The sequence below is a fragment of the Melanotaenia boesemani genome, chromosome 14 (genome assembly GCF_017639745.1).
Source record: "Melanotaenia boesemani isolate fMelBoe1 chromosome 14, fMelBoe1.pri, whole genome shotgun sequence".
NCBI lineage: Eukaryota > Metazoa > Chordata > Actinopteri > Atheriniformes > Melanotaeniidae > Melanotaenia > Melanotaenia boesemani.
In genome coordinates, this window is record NC_055695.1 from 18036884 (window position 1) to 18057752 (window position 20869).

The 20869-nt window shown below is 37.0% G+C and overlaps 1 protein-coding gene across 6 annotated transcripts in view; it reads left to right on the plus strand.

The window, feature by feature from the left end:
• LOC121652746 (receptor-type tyrosine-protein phosphatase F-like) overlaps window positions 1-20869 on the plus strand; it is a 68342-nt gene that overhangs the window by 25731 nt on the left and 21742 nt on the right. For 2 of the 6 annotated variants that reach the window (XM_042005705.1, XM_042005704.1), the window contains 10 exons: window positions 121-309; window positions 4387-4404; window positions 9101-9211; window positions 10939-10950; window positions 13938-14207; window positions 14899-15480; window positions 19592-19728; window positions 19991-20135; window positions 20279-20472; window positions 20719-20836. In XM_042005705.1, coding sequence (XP_041861639.1) covers window positions 121-309; window positions 4387-4404; window positions 9101-9211; window positions 10939-10950; window positions 13938-14207; window positions 14899-15480; window positions 19592-19728; window positions 19991-20135; window positions 20279-20472; window positions 20719-20836 — 1776 coding nt within the window. The remainder of the gene's footprint in view (window positions 1-120; window positions 310-4386; window positions 4405-9100; window positions 9212-10938; window positions 10951-13937; window positions 14208-14898; window positions 15481-19591; window positions 19729-19990; window positions 20136-20278; window positions 20473-20718; window positions 20837-20869) is intronic. The other 4 variants (XM_042005709.1, XM_042005710.1, XM_042005706.1 and 1 more) reach the window with 3 other exon arrangements.

Sequence of the window (20869 nt, forward strand, 5' to 3'; positions counted from 1 at the left end):
TTAAAAGCTTACACAAGGGTATTAGAAATGAGGTGCCAGCCAGCTGTGAAACTGGACCTGATTATTAACTCAAGGTAGTAGTAACGGTATCTAATGTTTGTCTGTGTGTGTTTGTCACAGAGGACCAGATACCCCATGGTTTTCCAACTATAGACATGGGGCCCCAGCTGAAAGTTGTGGAGAGAACACGTACTGCTACAATGCTGTGTGCAGCAAGTGGAAACCCTGACCCAGAGATCCATTGGTTCAAAGATTTTGTGCCTGTGGACATTGGCAGTAGCAATGGGCGAATAAAACAGCTGCGTTCAGGTAAAGCATTTCTTCTCAACCTGTCCTCACACAGATCTCTGCTCGGCAGAATTTCATCACAATTTGCATAGAATTTGACAAGTTGAGTTGCAGTTTAGGTCTTCGTTGGTCATTTTTAATGAATTTGAAAAACACTTGGAAAAATTTGAGGCTGTTTTGATGTCATGGGCTCTTTGTGTTCCTTGAGCTGTCCCTGAGTAGTTATTTTGCATTGTGGTGAGCAGTGTTGGGTGTAACATGTTTCAGAGATAATATATTGAATTACTTTTGCATCGGATTATTTTTTGTGTTATTTAGTAATGTTGGAATTCAAGTTATTCATTACTATTTGCTTTCTCTTACCGTTGATACCAAATAAATCCAACAGTGTTACATAGGGAGGTGTATATTTTTCCTGATTATAAATGTATATCATCAATGAAGTACTCCATTTTTTTTAGTTTTGAAGAAGTACCCTCAGATTGAGCTCAGCTTCACAGCATACTGATGCTACAGACCTGCAACAACAGTGGCTAGCTTTCAACTCCCACAGAGAAATTAATGAACACTTGCTGGTTGCGTGTTGAAGATGCTTCCAGCTGTCTGAAGAGTCACCATCTTTCCTTATTAAGATCCCAATAAGCTGTTGCCCCATCTTGATTATTAAAATATATGTTAATAAAGCTGTCCATCATTCAGTATTCACTGATGATGATGCATTGTTCAGGCTCTTACAGGGGCACTAATATGATGTAACACTGCAGTTTCAGAATATTGGGGGCCTTGCAAGAGAGGAATTTTAAAATGGTTGAAATCGGAGCAAATGAAATATGGTCAATCTTACAGGATGTACAGTGTGCAGATAATTACAGATGTTGAGCTTAATCTGTGACTTTCTTCTTTTTTACACACCTTACTGTATGTCACACCTGTGATAATGGGTCAAGGGCCATTTTAACAGAAAATTAAATGTTCTGATTGATTTTTCGATTGTTTCATTGTATTAGGAAAAAACAAGAATATCTGAAATTGAGTGGATAGCCATACACACAAAGTTTAATACATACGCGGAGTTGGTACAAATTCCTGGATATATACTATAAAGATACAGTCCAGTAAAACCATATAAACTCTTTTGATGGTCACTGACAGAAAATGAATTCTTCCAATCCAAACATTGTGAAAATATAATAAAGTGCCTATTATTTTTCACAATGAACCCTGAAATTTGCCATGACACCCTGATTTCGTTTGAAGTGTAGGATTTATGTACAGTAGCTGCCAGACAGGCGTCGGAGGAGTCATGGCATATCTCATTATTGTCCAGTGTCACCATCTGGAAGCTGCTGATGTGCCCTTTATCAAATTCCCAGGGGCCACACAGCTTCCAGTGCACCCCTTCTGCTATCTCTCACCACAAATCTGACACTTTGTTTTCTTGTCAAACTAAGAGCGTTTGGTTTATTATCCAGATTCAGGTATCTGCATAGTAACCACCACTTTCACCACCAGAAGTTACAACATTTTGATCCAGTTTGAACCTTTATCAAGTCACTTATGACCTGATGAAGATCAAATTTAGATAAAAAATAATTGTTGTCTCTCTTTTAAAATGAACTTTTTAATACTATTTTTTACATCTTTTCAAACTGTCTAAGGTGGAGTTGAGGAGTTGAACCACAAATTATTCACATATCTGCTGTTTGTACAGCTGTTATATACCTAACCACAGCTAGCTTAAATTCTTTGGGATGTCAAATAAAATGTAATTGTTGGGAGTATTCTGCTTCACATTTACTTTTAGATTCAGGAAAACTTGAATAGTTTAACCGTGTAATGTAGGGGTAACATTAATTATACATACATGATCTTTATAGTTGTCATCAAGCAATATCTCATGTAATAAATATGGCAGTTAATTAATCAAAGTCATAAAACACAAGTCAAAAGTTAAAATGCACAAGTCAAAATGTGGGGTAATGTATCAACAGGTTAGCAAACCCAGTGACTTAAAGTGTGGGAACATGTAGCAAGAAGTATGTTATAGGGGAAATAAAAACATTGGGAAAGTGGCCATGGTAGGACTTGTTTAATGATATGATTAGACCCAGAATGTTTCCTCCAAAAATGCAAATGCACACACACGGGACAGATCATGGTGTTATAAATATGAGCCTGCTAGATGTCAACGAGACCAGGAAATAACAAGAATTAAGACAAATAATGGAAATTAAATTGTGGTTAAAAAAAACAAAAAAAAAGACAATTGTTGGAGAACTAAGCCATTGGTACCGGTGGGTTACTAGTGTTAGTTATCTGTTTGTAATGCTATGAGCCAAATACCAGATCAAGATTCCCATCTCAAGCTGGAGTCCTCACTTTTTCTTTACCATATCTGTTTGTGTTTCGCACTGGTGCCAGGTTAATATGGGCACAGTGACGGCTACAAGCAGTTAGCATCATTCATTATTTGTCTCACATAGATAAAACTTCTACTCCTTATATGGAACTTCATTAAATCTTAGTGTGCTTTCTGCTCCTGTGTAAAATTAGCGTCACCTATTACTACATTTAGAGTTATAATAAATGACATCCTGTTTAATCACCTGCATAAAGTTGAGCCAGCCATGAAATTTAACGCCATTAGAAGGTACATTAATTTGCAATGATGAGAATTAAAAGACCATCTCACACATCTCATCACAGCTAGAACAAACAAACAAAACAAAAATGCCAAAGCAGGGACAACTCCTTCTGTGACATAATATGGCTTAAATTATTTAGAGGAGCATGCTTCTGAATGTCTTTTTCCCCTTTATTTATTTTTTCATATTTATATGTAATGAGCTGCTTTTTTTCATTTTTTACATTTTTCTTTACAAAATATTGTATATTGTGAAATAACACAACTGCAACTGCAAGCTGCAAATTCATTGATTTTAATTGATAAAGCAAATATTTTGTGATCATATTTTGCATTATCATTATTGGGGAAAAAACAGACAATAAAAAATCTTGTTTAGATATTATTTGAGCTTATTATACCTTGAATTTTGCACAGAGGAAACACAGATGACATTTCAAATGACTCAAATTATATAATTAAGAAAAAAAAACAATATATATATATATATATCTTATATTTAAATATGTCATAGCTTGGCTGCTGTAATAATAATAATAATAATATTAATAATAATAATAATAATAATAATTATTATTATTATTATAATAAATAATAAATAATAATACATTATTCTCATTTTGGAGCCTGACAGCAGGATTCACTTATCTTGTATTGAAAAAATCATAATATCTTTTACAAAAGGTTTATATGTTGATTCAAAGCGACAATCAGTGTTTGTTTTTTCTGCCTGGAACGATGCTGGAGGGAAAAATACAAATAATAGGGCTCCTAATGGTGAATAAGGATCAGGAGCTGGCTAGTCAACAGCTTTCTAGGAAAAAATGAAAGTAAGGGACTTTTATGTTTACTAAAAACAGTTGGCAAGTGTTGTGGAGAGTACTAATGCTCAGCCAACCAGCCTCACAGGCAGGGTATAATGCTACTTTCAAACTCATTTTTGCTGTGAATTTTCAGGCTTATTTCAAACTCCAATAGTTTAGAAAATCCATTCTACTCCCATACTGAATTTGGTGAAAGTAGAGGCAATGTTACAATCAGGCTGGAAAAGGAGTGTAAAGAGCTGACAGTTGAGTCTCAGTTAAAATTTGGGTAATGACACACAAATTAAATACATTTATGATGCTGTCCAGATTTACACTGAAGGAAAATTAATCAGATTTATACTGATGGAAATATATTCACCAGGAATATATTTTTCTCAATCAGCATTTATGAAATTATTTTTGGTTGGAAGTGATCATTATGTTTATTTGTCAGCCTTGTTAGACAAAACAAATATATCTTTACATGAATAAGAAGACTTTTTTGTGGCGAGACTAGCAGCTTCTCTTATCTATGCTTTTTTTTTCTTCTTCTCTGCTTTCCTGATATCCTTGTCTTTCGTTGTTTCACCTGTTCTCTATTTACTAATGGTTATCTTTAATCTTATTTGCATTCATATTACCTCACAGGTGGTACACCAATAAGAGGTAAGAATGCTGGGCACAGAAAATATCCATTCATCCTTCTCTTCTACTCATTGCCTCCATTCTTCTACTACCATCGTCCTTCTTGCCATGTCAGTGTGTCCTCATTCTCAGCTTTCTGTACTTTTTGTCTGCTCTGACATATCAAAACATAACCTTTCAAAGATGTGTATGGTCTTGGAAGAAATGAAAAGGTGGTTCACATTTTCTACAGACATAAATGCTTTCAAATTAAAAAGATTTAGCAGGTTAACAGATGATGTAATACCTGGTTTAAAGACAACAGTGACCGATGGACAGGAAACGTATTACGTAATAACTTGTATTGTTGATGTTCACACTTTACATTCATGGTACAAGAACAATTACTGATGGAGTATGATAATTATTGCTCTTATTCCACTCCATCCTGGAGTTTACAACACAGCCATGATGACCCAAATAGTGACAAACCATATATTAGGATCAATTTCAGAGTGATTTGATGGATCAATAGAAGATTTTAAACTAAAATTTAACTCAAATTTTTTGCACAATATACAACAGTACCAGGTCATCAGCATATACAGTACCAGTCAAAGGTTTGGACAATTTTACCGATTTGATTTAATAGGAGAGTGTATCCAAACTTTTGACTGGCAGCATATTTTGGGTCCTATTTTAGTTGTTAGGGGGGGTTTGTTGGTCCAACTCAACTACTGCTGATTTTATAAGCATGAAGTTAGTCTGTCATTTATACCTAAAGCAGAAGATCATTTTATTTAATGATTGACATTTCTTCAAAAGTTTACAAACAAAGCAAAAGTCATTGATTTGACTATTTAACCATAAGAGCCTGACGTGACATATTTGTCACATACAGTTTTGAGACATTTGCTTCATTTTAAATCCTGTTGAACACAACCTGATACTTGCCTTCTGTCCCCTAATAGATACCCAGAAGCAGAAAACCATATTAAAATATTTTTTAATTTATCACATGGTAATAAATGGTAGCTATCCCCCCCAAAAAATGTTAATTTTTTCTCACATTTTGTTAAAGGGCCAAATAAAGACCTCATATTTTTAAAAAAATGGACTATTCTTATCATTTTTTCATGGGTCGGGCCTTAATGGGTTAAAGTTAAAAATAAAAACAAAACTTTAGGCTTTTTTTCAACTGACTTAAACCTGAAAGTCTTTGGTTGTAATTGGTTAAATGTTTATGTGGGGTACAACGGAAGTAAGAGGAGAATAATTCAACATCACAGCTGCAGTTTGTGATGGTAGTCTGACAGATGGATGGCATCCAGACATTTCTTTGATAATAGACACAAAGATTGGTCACATATATGTATGAAAAGGCCTTATCCTTATGCCAGACATCCACACAGTGACTGGCTACAAACAGTGTTAAGTGTATCTTTGCCTGTCAAGTGTGGTTAACAAAAGAAATATTTGTGTAATGTTTTGTTTCGGTTTTAATTATACATGTTATATAATACTGGTAAACTGCTTAGGCAAACATATTAGCTTTTTTTTACTTTAATAAATTTGATTGTAAGCCCCAGACATATACTAATAAACACATTCATATGGTATCATGTTTACATACATTATCTGTTCATGTTACATTTTTTTGAGTAACTTAAAAGCAGATGGATTAACGCAACCAGAAGTCCTGTACATACTCTGTTTTTTGTGTATTCTTTACTGGATCAGCTCAGCATCATGCTTTACGCTACTGGAACATGAAAACTGCAACCAACTGCAGAACCTTGAAAGAAAAAGGAAACTTATATTCATTGTTAAATGGGGTATTGTAGGTGATATCTGAAAAGGAATATGTTAATAGGCCTTAAGTAATGCTGTTGCCCAAAGCTAAGTAAACAGTGACTGTAAAGGAAAGTATAGAGTAAGACAAAAATGAAAGTGATAACCCTTTAAAAAAAAGGCTGAAGGTCATTGCACATTTTTTGTATCATTTTGGATTGAATACTTGCTTTACAGTCCCTTAGGCAGACACTCAGTTTCTCAGAAACAAGCCGGGTAAGAGGCATGATTTCTTGCGTTTATAACCCTGCCTTTTAATTGTACATTTTAATAATTTGGGAACTGATTATACAGATTTTCGCAGTTTTGCAGGAGAAATCTGTTTCCAGTCTCACTAATCACACAATGTCTTTTGTTCAGCAGTTTGTGGTTGTAGTTTTATAAACCTCATATTCATGATACCTTTTTTTTAAAAACTAAAAAGCTGCATTTGGATATGATTCAGTAGAAGGGACAAAAATAAGACTATTGAGCCCCTGTCAGTGACTGTGTGTGGATATGTGTTAGCATTGGAGAGGCTAAACAACTGCCATTATCTTGCTGTTGACTTAAGGCCCATTAATGCTCCCTTACATTCGTAAATAGTGACGTCCGTTTCAAATGTTGTCAAATGTCATACATCGCCATCCTCATGCTTCCATGTGTCTTTTGCACTGCCATGGTTGTTAAGTCAATTCCTCTACTAGTGGGCAGTGCTAGGTTCAGAGTTCACTCCTGCAAGCCGGTGTCAGTTTCAGTCACCTTTTAGCAGCAGTAATACGTTACTATAAAGTTGTTCCCAACAGCCCAACACACCCTAAACACTCGCATAGTCTTTCTTCGAAAGCTCGCACCATTTCTGCAGTTGTTCCTCTGCTTTATTGCTCACTTCCTGATCCACTTCTTCTTCTATTGTTTGTTTCTATTGCTGGTTGCATGTCAGCTATTCTGCTCAGCACTTCCCTTGCAATTTCTGGTGGCATTGCTCCATCTTCTGCTTCAAGCGGCAGATGGTTAAGCTCCCTGAAAACAGACCAAATTATGAGCGTAACTGATGCAGGAGAAGGACGAAACTGTCCATCCGTCTGCATATCTGTCTTCTGTGTCGAGCATAAATGGGCCTTAATATGGATGCTCCTTTTATACCCAACCTTGACACCCTCACCTGTCACCAATTAGCCTGCTGATTGAAATGTTACTGTATGCTATATTAATTTTTCTGTCATTCTTTATCTTTCCACAAACATTTTAAAAATGTGTTGCTGGCATCGAATAATAGCATTGTTTAAACATTTTAAATACTAGGAAATTAGTCTTTGAAGATATTACTTCTACTAAAATCTTTCCCTTTTTATTGTTAATAGAAATGCTACAGAATAGAGACTGCCTTTTTTTTCTTTTTTGAAAATTTAAAAAAAGAATTGGTGTTTGCATTAAGCTTGTATTTGTGTCTGTGTGTATGTGTGTGTTGTCAGAAAGGGGGGGAGGGGGCCTAAAATGTTTTCCTAGATTATCCACCATTTCTGGCATCCCTGAGCTCACCATCTGCAACAGTTCTACCAGGGATGTACACATGCGTTTTATGTTAACCACAGATTTCTTTTTCTTTTGCAACGATAGTTGACCAATGTTACATTTCATGATTGTGTTCTAAAATATTTACATTTTCAACATTTTATCACATTTTCTATTGTTCATAATGCATGATATATGTTCTCATTCTTTTCTGATATATAATTTCCAAACATACAGTCTTGCTTTAAACATAATCATTATGGGTTTTTGTTGTTGCTGTTTTTAATGCTACAAAATTTTTATAAAATATTTTAAATGAATGTATGTAAATAATGGAGACAGGTAAGTATTTTGTATCATCACTTTTTAGAATAAATTGATAATAAACAAACAAACAAATAAATAAGTAGTCACTTGAGTACTGTGTGTTGTTAAGAGTGAAAATCAGGACAACCAGCTGCTGAAAATGTTTAATATATAATAGACCTAAAAAGCTGGGTTCTATATTTTATTTAAAATTAAATTATATGTCCCAAAATGTTTAGAATTATACTTAAGGTTTTTATTCATGTTGCCTCCTAATATCCTTAAAAAAACTCGTAATTCGACATTTAGAAAAAACTCCAAGAAGCTTTGCTTTAATAAATTTGCTCCTCAACCATTTTTATGTGTTCAAGAACCTTAAAGTCTTTTGACTTTTCAGTAATGTATAAATAGACAGAAATATAATGCTAACATAATGCTCAAATCAGATAAGCTTTATTGATCCTCACAGGTGCCACCAGTCTGGAGCTGCAACAACATATCAACCCAAGCCAGAAAACAAGCATTGCAGCTAATAAGTACAATAACACCAAATATGATCAATATAAATAGATAAATAAATAACTACAGCCGTTTATTGTAACATGTAATAACTGCTCGAAAAAAAAACAGGAGCATTAAGACGTCAACTAAAATGAGCCAACATGTTCTTGCACAGCATTACAATTACGCTTGTCATGATTCTCTGATGGAAAACTTAAAGGAGCGTCTTTACAACATCAAACCTAATCTTCCTCAAGAAGAAAAGTCCAGATTGAGCCCTTTTAAGGCAGCTTCTGTTAAATGGTTCTGTCAGAATCACAGGCCATTTGTGTTTATGACATAATATTATTAGTACCAGAGGAAGTTTTTGGACTTTGAGGTGAATGCCTCCAAAAACAATATTTAAGTTTAGAAAAAAGGGACAAAAAGAAAAGAGAGGAAAAATAAGACCCCATATTCTAATACTGTAGACTTGTATATACTGTGCGTGTAGATGTGTGTGTGTGAAAGAGAGAGCGAAAGATATGTGTAGGTGCGTGCATGTGTGTGATGCAGATTTGACTGATAATTTGGCCTCCATTCTCAGGAGCTCTTCAAATTGAGAACAGTGAGGAGTCTGACCAGGGCAAGTACGAGTGCTTGGCAGTCAACAGAGCTGGGACTCGGTATTCTGCTCCAGCTAACCTTTATGTTCGAGGTAAGATTACTCTCAGGATGAGCCAATGCCTGCTACCACTAACAACACTGCATCCAACAGGGAAGCCCTCTCCCTCTGTCTGCTGAATACAAATAAAAAAAACTTGCTCTCTGGATTTGCCCCCATTGTGGATAAAATGATGGACCCTTCATCTCTTTACACACTGACAAAAAAAGAAAAAAAAACAGGAAATAAGTGGAGTGATTTACTGAATTAAGACCAAATACAAATTAAAAATAGTATAATAGGTAGTAGGGCATGCTGTTTTTTAATTGCTTTAAGTAGAAAGGCTTCTTGAAGGACACTTCATAGCTCTTCTTTAAATGTAGGCTGCTTTTTGCCCTGTTCGCCGTCAGGATGATCCCATACTGCTTCAGTAATGTTGAGGTCTGGGCTCAGGTGGGGATTCATCACTTCATATGACCTGTTGCCATTTATTTTCAGTCAAGATGTGTCATACAACATGCCTCAGCCTTTTTTCTGTCATGACTCAAGACTAGGACCCAAAGCAGATGAACGATATATTTAGTTGGTCAAGACTTAATTATAAGAAAATATTTCAGTACTTTTGGATATTTTGTAAGACTGGAGTCCAGAAACAAGAGGAATGGAAGCCAAATTCCAAGAATTAACTGAATCTGTTCATAGGTCAGATGGAGCATGATACAAAAGTGGTCCCAGTTTACAAGGTGAGTATTTGATTAATCCTGTTGGGGATCATCAGGTCATGTGCTCACTGATCTAAGGATGTAATGGCTGAGATTCTTCACAATCATAAATGCTGTACAAGTTTCATGAAAAACTGTGATGCTGTCTTGCATTTGGTGGTACCCACACTTCTCATAAAAGATAAGCAAAAAATGTTGGCACTCTCAATTTTATTGTTTCTTATTCTGTTGATGTGATATTCCACATTGTGTGTAGTCACTCAGATATCATCACATACTGATGCTTGATCAGGAGCCTTTAGCATCTGTTTTTAGTATGTAAGGTGTCCACATAGTCTTTTTGTTTATGTGCAGGTTATTGCATAGCTGGTGGTGTAACTTGCTGGTGGGATGAGTCCAGTACTTTTAATATTTACCCTTAACTCAGTATGTTTAATGCATAAGAAAGCAGTTAGTGAATGGATGGAAGAGTGTGAGTTATTATAAGAAGAAAATAATAATAATAAAAAGCCACCAGTCCCACAGCAGGTCTTTTGCTTGAGTCTCATCTTAGTTATTTCTGTAATTGCCTCTGCACCACTCCAACCTCCTCAGGAGAACTTTATTACTTGTTAATACGCGTTTAGTGCTGAAAGAGATGTTAGTAAGGGAAGCTGGACACCTGGGAGGACACAGATTTAGAGCAGTTCCCTGCATTTAATGACCATAAAGAACTACTCAGTTCATTAAAAACTGATCGCTAAGGGCTCCTTACTGTCAGCAGGTTTATGAGTTGGGAGTGAAATTGTGTCAGTACATTGGGTTTGCTTTGTGTCGGTGTGTGTGTGTGTTTGTGTGTTAGCTGCTGGTACTCAGGCTGTTCTCTCCACTATGATTTTTTTTCCACTTGTTCATAGATGAGCAGATATTTGCCTGTTTTACTCTCTCTGTTTCTCCTTGTCTTCTTCCTCCCACTTCTTATTTTGCTCCTCTCATTTTTTTTTTTTTTTACATTATCTTGAATCCCTTCATCATCACTGTACCCTTAAATCTAAATCCAATCCAAATCTCACCACTCAGATCAGCGTGAAGGTTGGTTTTTTCATTCTTTACCCTTCTTAAACCAAGGCCTGGTAGACTGGAGCTGTGTAGCGCCAGCATCCTGCTGTGCCTCAGGCCCGTCTCGGCCGTCTTCTTCAGACTACAGACTACCCTGTTCTCATCACCCTGTACTCCAACCCCTCCCTGCTTCTACAGCATCTGACAAACAATGCTCTGCATAACCTACTGATGCAAATTTTGTGAAATGGGTATTACCTAAATGCCAATAGCGAATAAGAAAAATACAAGCATTTCAAACCCAGAAAGTATTACATTGTACACAAGACACTGGTGGCAAAGAAGTAGTTTTAGGTCGGCAGTGCTCTGCTGTATTTCCTCATTTGTGTATACAGTACTGACCACAGAGAGTTTTAAACAGTCAAAACTGCACGTGTTGAACTTGCAGTAATGGGAAAGAAATTCATATTTAATTTGATAATAGGACAGCAGCATCATTGCTGATACGGCGAGGTGACCTGATCTCAGCACCATAGCTGATACTAGCTTAAACAAAGCCTTTCAATCACTGGAAATGTGACTGCATCAATTACTTGGTAGAGTCACTTTCCTCAAACCTTTCTTGATTAAAAGAAAACCAGCTTTTTATGCTATTTTTGTACACATCACATCTGATTTCAGAGTTCATGATCACTTCACAAAATTTTGCATCAAACTCAATATTATTTTCTTGCATGCTGATTGTTTTGTAATTGTTATGGCTAACTCAAAAGCATGGCTCAATGTGAGCAGCTTCCCTGAATTCATACACTATTTTCCCTACATCCCTCTCTGTGAAAACTTGACTTGGCAAAAAACAAACAAAAAAATGTTTTTTTTACACATCTTTCTAAGGTTTATCATTTTGAACCATTAGGAGCAGAATGTGGAGGCATTGAAAGAAAATAACTATACAGTACTAAACTACTTTTGAAGAGCATTACTGGCTGAGCTGTTTCTGTGGACTTGGGAAACTTTTTATCCTTTCTTTTTTTTTCTAAGTTCAAATGGACTGTACTTATATAGCACTTTTCTAGTCATGTTGACCACTCAAAGTGCTTTACACTGCATGTCACATTCACCCATTTACACACACACTCATACAGCACTTCTACTGTTATATATCATACCCTGATAGACACATCTGGGGGCAACATGGGGTGAAATGTCGAAGCTCCCAAGTACACTTTGGCATGGGGTCAGGAGAAACCACGACTTTCAGGTTGGCAGATGACTGCTCTTCTCCTGCACTCAGCTGTAGTAACAATGCATGACTGCATGCAAAAGATTATTATTATTATCTAAGACAGTTAATTTATAATTTGAGTTTAGTGGTTACTCATGGTTTGTGCTTTAAAAATGACAAGAGAAATGACGCTGCTCATCAAAATAATGAATTTTTGTTTTTAACTGGTTCTATATAAAATTAATAAGAATGTGTATATATATATATATATATATACTGCAAGATAACAACTGGAATTCTATCCAGCAAGTCTAATTATTCAACTTCATAAGTTTTTTTTCCCCAGAAGCTGTGGCTAGAACTTGATCACCTTAAGACAGGTGAACAAAGGTGTTTGCTGGGGAACTGATGGGAATGTGATGGGGCAAAGCAGTGGCTTGTAATTCTTTGTTTTATTTGTCTTTTGTTTTATTTATTTTTGCTGACAGATTTCCACAGCTGCACCTTTTTGTAATATTGTAAGCCAAATCTTGTTCTGATGTACGCTGTGAAGTGTATAATCTGATTAACAAGGTTAAATCTTGGTCTGACACTTCCTGAAAATCACACCAGATGTCCAGCTGGGCACTGGGGCATCTCCAAGTTTCTTGACCCACATGCCTATGGTAACAGCCATTCAACATGCCAGTTTGCCCCTGATGTGGAACATTCATTTGTGGCCTTCACCATTTATCTGCAAAGCTTAAAAATCATGCTTAAACTCTGGCAGTGTCAACTAAGAGAGAAGAGCTTTTCTCTAAGGGAGAAGATGTTGTTCTTGAGTTCTCTGCAATGTCTCTTAATAACACATTGTCTGATGCTAAGGTGACCTGCCATTCCTTATACATCCACTCTGGAGAGAATTGGCAGGAATGGACTCACTAAATCTGACTTAGCAAGTTTACAATCACAAAATGCTAAAAGAAGCACCAGGGTGATCATTTAATCATACACTGATAAACTTAGTGGCTAAGACTACGGGTGATTAATAGAAAGCAGTGCATTAAATTAATTAAACCCCTTCTGCATTATAAAAACCATAAATTTTGCTTAAATTTACCATGTACAATATTTTAAATTAAAATAAAGCAGCAACACCCTGCAACTTTTTATGTTAATGTAAATTGTAGCTGTGTAATGATATTCTTTTCTAATAAATCATAAAGATGGATAAATTCCCTACTGAAACCAGAACTTAAAAGTATTTAGGAAACAAGACAAAGATCCTGACCATAAACTGAGGGTAAACAGACCATTAAAAGACTTAGATTCATAACTGAATAATAAACTCCACCAGCCAGTGAGTAAGCTTAGACTATGTAGCATAATCTGTCACCTGCTCGCTTAAATTCTGGTGATAACAACAAAATTTTAGGGGCTAGCACAGAATGATAGATCATCACCATGTTGACCAGTTAAGAATCAGTATTTACACAAACACACATCTTTAAGGAAATAGGAGCACAAACATGAGAAAACATACGGAGCTTATTAGAGACGCCCAGCTGGTCAGCATGTTTTAACTTGACTGCAGATTGCATCTGCCTTCTTTTCTTTTCTATTTATTTCTATTCTTTTCTTTTTTTTTATTTTTTTTATTGTGACCCTAACAAATGTGAGGTGTTTATCCAGACTCACACACCCTTGACAATTTCAAGTACATTGATCCACTGTCCAAGTTAGGCCAGTAAACAAGAAGTAAGCTCATTAGTTTCACATCTGTGTCCTCTCACACTTCCTCTCTTTACTACTGCAGTTCGACGTGTGCCTCCACGTTTTTCCATCCCCCCCACCAATCATGAGGTGATGCCTGGTGGCAGTGTCAACCTCACCTGTGTGGCAGTTGGTGCTCCAATGCCTCATATCAAATGGGTGAGGGGTGAAGTAGAGCTGTCCCAGACGGATGAAATGCCCATTGGCCGCAACGTCCTGGAGCTCACCAACATCCATCAGTCTGACAACTACACCTGTGTGGCTATATCCTCCCTGGGCATGATTGAGACTACAGCCCAAATCAGTGTCAAAGGTCAGAAACACAGTGTGTTGGGTTGGAATGCCTGAATTAGAAGCCATCTAATATATGACAGGAGAGGTAAAGTAGAAAAATATTATAAGTACTTTTTAATGTTTTGATATTTGTCTGCAGATGGATTTTGTGTGTGTGTGTGTGTGTGTGTGTGTGTGTGTGTGTGTGTGTATGATGTAGTTTTACTGAGTTGGGGAAGTTGCTTTCATTCCTCCCTCTTTAGGACTCAGTGTGTTTGTTTTATTTCTAACTTTAATTTGCAGCACTTTATATGCTATTTTTGTCTCAGAAAATCCTTGGAATTGTTTTTATTTAAGTTTTATCAGAGTCTTAACATTATTTTTACAAGGCAGACACTTTCTTTGTTACAGTGAACCCGAAGAAGCCTCTGACTGAACACGCTGTTGTTTTATTACTGTCTTGTGTAAATTGTCTTTTGTTCTGCATCTTGTGCAGCCCTAAGAGCTCCTTTTGGATTTATAAAGTTAATTTCTTTTTTCGTTTTATTAGAGAACAATGAGACAAAAGAAGAGCCTGAGACACCTTCATATTTCCTCCCATGTTTTCTATAGATGTTTGTATGTACGGAATGTACATTGCATTACAGTGAATTGGAGACTTCCTGTAAATGGTGTTGAATGGTCAGCAAGTTTTTTGACTGACTCTCTTGTCTGTCTCCACTCCCCAACAGCTCTTCCCAAGATGCCTACCTCCCTCATCGTGACAGAAACCACAGCCACGAGTGTCACGCTAACCTGGGACTCTGGGAATCCTGAGCCTGTGTCCTACTATGTGATTCAGTACCGTCCCAAACTGTCTGAAAACGGTTTCCAGGAAGTAGATGGTGTAGCCACAACCCGGTACAGCATTGGCGGCCTTAGCCCCTTCTCTGAGTATGAGTTTCGTGTCATGGCTGTGAATAATGTTGGCCGGGGGTCTCCAAGCAGTATTGTGGAAACCCGTACAAGTGAGCAGGCACCCTCATCACCACCTCTCCATGTTCAGGCACGCATGTTGAGCTCCACCACCATGCTGGTGCAGTGGGAACCTCCAGAGGAGCCCAATGGCCAAATACAAGGCTATCGGGTCTACTACACCTCTGAGTCCAATGACCCACTCAGTGTGTGGGAGATACACAACACTGATAACAGCCAGTTAACCACCATCTCAGGTCTGATAGCAGATATCACCTATAACCTAAGAGTGCTGGGCTTCACCTCTGTGGGGGACGGGCCACCCTCTGATGTGGTACGGATCAAAACCAAGCAAGGAGGTAACAACATACTCACTAGATCACTACAAAGCAGTTGTTAAAGGCACTTAGATGGTGCATCTCTTGCTCATGTTTTTTGTGGCTCATTTATAGGTGTGTCCAGAAAAAATATAAAAGGTCACTCAGAACATCATTGAATCCATTATTAAGAACTGTAAGACTGTATTTTTCTAGTCGGGTACAGTATCATTGCTCTTCCATGCTTCATTTTTCATTAATTTTTACACATGGGAGAATCAGCTGTTTATCACTACAGCATGTGTGAAGCTGCAGCATCACGTGATGAAAACATTAAAATGCATTGATGAGTAACTGATTTAGCAGGTGCATTTATCTGAAGTGATATATGCTGGGCTCACACCAAACGATTTTCAAGGTCGCAGACTAAAAACGGAAGTCTTTAGGAAATCTTTGGGATTTAGAGTCACAGCGCTCTCCCGTCATCTCGGTCGTTAGCTGTAAGCTGGTGATCTGCACTGGTTAATTTAAATCTTTCCCTAGTCTTGGGTCTCCGACAATATCAAACATATTTGATATTATCAGTGACGAAACACGATCAACAACAAATGAGATGAGCTCTGACAGAAGCAGAAACAGGAATCCCAACAGTCAGAACACCAGCAAAAACGGACAAAACAAACAAACAAAAAACAAGACAAACAAGAAGAAGTGATGAAACGATGTACCGTCCAGTGTTACGGCCCTTGGCCTGTCAGCCTCGTGCCGGTATTGGAATCAGCTGTATCTTGTTGCGGCCTGACGACTGCCATCAGGAGCCGCTCCTCTCCTCCACTCTCCTCCGCCAGGACTGGACTCGTGGACTTCTCTCCCATAAAAGCCCAGCTTCACTATTATTCAGGGCAGCTGTGTACCGTGGGCACACAGTTCGCCGGCTTGGGTTAAGACTCTTCTGGTGTTGTTTCCCTGTGTGGGTTTAGTATTGGCTGAGAATTGTAAGAGCTTTCATTTGGCAGAATCTGTGGTTTAGAGTGAAGACTCGCTCTGTTTCAGTTTATATTTGGTATTTGTATGCGGACTTTTGGTTTATAGGAAGATTTGTGTTTATTTGCCATTGCAAGAGTCATTCGTACCCTCAATAGGAGGAGGTTTTGTTTAGTAATTCGATCATTTTTGTTCATTGTACAGTAAACCTGAAAAGGGACACTGTTTGTTATTTGTAGCCGGACATGGTATATTTTTGTTTATAGGAATCAATTCTTTGTTTATTGAACCCGGTTTTGTATTTTTGTTTATAGGAAATTGTATTTATTTTATTGTTTTAATAAATACCTTTTATTTATACCATTTTGACGGTTTGTTATTGACCCTTTTTCCCCTGGACAAAAGGTGAGCATAACAAAGTGGGGGCTCGTCCGGGAGATTAATCAGATTATTGTGAAAACAATTGTCTGATTAGGTCTCATTTGTGTAATTGGTAGCAGCCGCATTTGTTCTACAACTAGCGATGAGGAGCGGATGGTTATTAAGAAGTAAATGTGTGCTGTGGATCATTTATGTGTTACAGTATCATGATCTAACAAATGAGGAAGAACAGAAAACTCATTCATCCTTCCAGATTCTGATGAGTCGGTGTAACACCTGGTGGAGATGCAAAGGCACACTTAATAATGATGTGTAATTCCCTCCTGGAGGGAAACTCTCCCCTTGTTTGCTTTGCTGTGGGCAGATCAGCCTTGTTCCATATCAACTGTCATATCACAAAAAATGCTAAAAGAATCTAGTTGTAGTCTTGTAATTAGTGATTCACAGTCTTTGTCAAATCTCAGTCTGAGACTAGGCTGAGACTTAAAACTCTAAACATTTGTCTTTAGGTGTGAGCTGGTAGTTTTCTAGAGTCTTTTGCAAATCTTTTAAAAGTCTTCTGGTGTAAGCCCAGCATTAAAATTTGAACTATCTAGTACAAAACAATCAAAATTAGATCATAACAACTGAAGGCTGCAGAGCTCCATTCTGGTCAGTGAAGAAAAAATGATGCGATTATTCTATAAATCCATGCACATGGTAAACAAACGTGCTTGTGTTTCATCATATGTGTTCTAAAATAATAACTGAAAAATCTGAAGAAGGCTTATTCAAGTTTCCCACATTTCACTGCTTTCTTATATCGTCTGAACTCATGTAGAAAGATGTAAAACATTAGATGACCTTCAAGAGTCCACAAGAACCATGAATAACTTGTTTGGTCTTTGTTAAAATGAAGCGATTGTAGATCACTTCTTTTGACAATGATTGTGGGCATTATTTTTTAGTAAGAAGCTCTAATGGAAAAATTATCCCGATATCCCGTCAGTCAGTCAGTGATCCGGATCACCACAAAATATAATCACTTATTCTTTATTATATTTGTGAGATTACTTGAAAATTGAATCAAAATCCAGCCATAACTTTTTGACTTATGCTGCTAACAGACAGACAGACAGACAAACCAACACTGCCACATACATGACCTCTGCCTTGGCAAATGAATCTCTTGCTTTTGGTGGAGGAAGTGATATTCAGTTCTAAATAATATACATTTTTCCTGTAAGTTGATAAGGGGAAAGGTTTAGGAGTGAGGACACCTCTTTTTAAGTTTTATGTATTTTCTTTATTTCCAGAGTGAAAGCAGCTGTGAAGTAAAACGTTCATAAGATGCTGTTGCTGTTTTTTTTTCACTATTTTTGTGGGGTTGGATCAAGTCAACTTTCTTTCTTTTGGTTATGTTTTGTTATTTTTTTCATATTACATTACATTCAATACTGAATTTATCAAGTATGTTCCTGTCCTAAACTACCCTTCAGTGCTGAAGAAAAAACATCTTACCTTTTCATCAACAAATGAAATCAGTCTTCTCCAGAACAGAAATACTGTAAGAGCCAGTGAGTGGTGACAGTGCAGTTTGTGATGCCCCTGTGTTAATGAAAATGGTTCTAGTGACATCATCTGGTCAGTAGTAGAGGCACAAAAGTGATTTGCAGGAAAGAAAATAAAAAAAACAGCTCATTTAGATGTATTGAAGGATGATCATGGCACCACAATAAAAGCGGGTACAGCAGACAGTGTCAGTGGTGAGATCTTTCCAGCTCAAACAAGGAGCCATCAAGTTGTTTGACCTAAAGGCTCCAAGAAAGGAAATATGTGAAAACTATGAAAGATGTGTGAATTTTCTTTTGTGATTAAAAAAAAAAAAAAACCCTACCTCTTTGTGTGTTGTAGCTACAGGGATGCAAGTGTAGTGTTACATCTAAGTGTGCCTTCTATGATGGAAACTATCAAAAATGAAAATGAATGTTACATTAAGGGTTAAGTTAATGTCAAATCTCGCTGCATCCTCTTTATTAATAGGTTATTACAGATGTGTGAAGGTTTTAAACAGATTTCATTTTATAGTTTTTATACTTTGTTAAAATTTTATTTAATTTATCACAATTGAATTTGTTTTTATTTATTTGTTCATGGAATATTCGCACATTGGTACAGATTAGATGATCTTATTCAGTTGTAATTGCTAATATGTAACAAACAGGTGCCTATTTGTAAAAAACAGGACAACATAAGAAGTCACCTCATTAACAATACTCTAGATTTGAATTTACTTTAGTTTGTCTTTTCTTGTTTTAATTATTTATTTATCTTTCATTTTTGCCCTTATTACTAATGACCGTAAAGTTTTTCTGGATATTAATTAAATTGCTCAAAGTTCATCTTTGTTAAGTGATATATTTCAATGTTTTTTTTCCCATAATAATATTCTCTTCACGTCTCCAAAGGAAAAAGACTAGTAGCTATATCTATGAACTATTAACTATTATTGTCTGTTAACTGGGTGTAACTTTATACTTCTGACTCATTTAGTATTCTGGACTATATGGTCCAGTATGTGTTGAAAAATCCTAATAATAGATTTTCTGTTTTAATTGTGATGGCATCCTTTATAATTCCTTACTTTTCGAATTGTGGATGAATTTGAGTGTTATCATTTGTTTAATATTCAGGTTTTCTACGTCTAACCTTTTCCTATCACATTTGGACTAATTTCCACAGCTGAATTCAGCCTTCATTATCTCTGTCATTGTCCTTTAGTCACTTCATCTCGTGTTTCTGCTTTCAGTTCCGGCTCCGGTGTCTGCGGTCGAAGCTGAGGCCGAGCTGGACACACGCATAATGTTGTCATGGCTTTGGCCCTCCAAAGATCCCATTATTGGTTTTGAACTGCTTTACTGGGAAGCCAGCAATCCTGCAAAGAGGGTAAATACCATGCTTTTCTTTCATTTGCTGGATGTATACAGAGTAGCATTTAAATGTTTTCAATGTGAGCTATGCTTATAATAGTGTATGATTCCTCTCTCTTCATCTTATCCCATTTTTATGGCATAATAATGACTGCCTGCTGGTATTGGAACATGAATGAAATGCTTAAAATCTGAAGTATGCTAAAACCTTTTCATCGCTTTTAAAATGGGTGCATTTGTGTTTGTGTTATAACCTTAATGTTTTCATTCCTTCTCAGCATCGTGTCACGTTTAATGCAGCAGGCTCCTATGCAGTTGATGGACTTAAGCCAGACACGTTATACTCGTTTTCCCTGGCAGCACGATCTGAGATGGGTTTAGGCGTTTTTACTCAACCTATTGAAGCAAGGACCGCCAAAACCAGTAAGCATGACAGCATTCTGATGTCACATTTGCACATGAGGGTAGGGTTATTTGGTCTGCTCTGATTTATGTTAAAAGCGTATAACAAATTACAGCCCAAGTCTTCATTTAAGTTTACATTTTGTGCTGTGATGTACTTTCAGTGCCTGGAGCTCCTCCCAGAAAGGTGGAGGCAGAAGCCCTGAACTCCACTGCTATCAGAGTGACATGGAGGCCTCCCCTGGCAGTAAAGCAACATGGGCAGATCCAGGGCTACCAGCTGATGTGCTCCAGGCTGGAGAATAGCGAGCCACATGGGCAGCCGCTCTTAATGGATATTTTAAACCATGAAACTCAGGTACTGTTACTTTCCCTCATTCAAGTCCAAATCAAAGACGGTTTTCTGAACTAAGCACCCATAATCAGGTCATTCTATTCAGGAACTGGGGACATTTTTTTATTTATTTATCTGTTTAAAGATATATAATTTGTATGGAAATTTGATCAAATCCTAAATTGAGATAATCTACACTGTACCGTGTGGGCTCGACATTATTTGAATGTAACATCTTCTATTTCCTCTTTGTGTTTTTCTAATGTGTAGGAAGCCATTATAACTGGTCTGCTCCCAGAGACGACATATTCTGTGTCTCTGGCTGCCTACACCACGAAGGGCGACGGAGCTCGCAGCAAGGCCAGGGTGGTCTCTACCACAGGAGCAGGTGGGTCCATTATGTATACTGACTGTAACACAA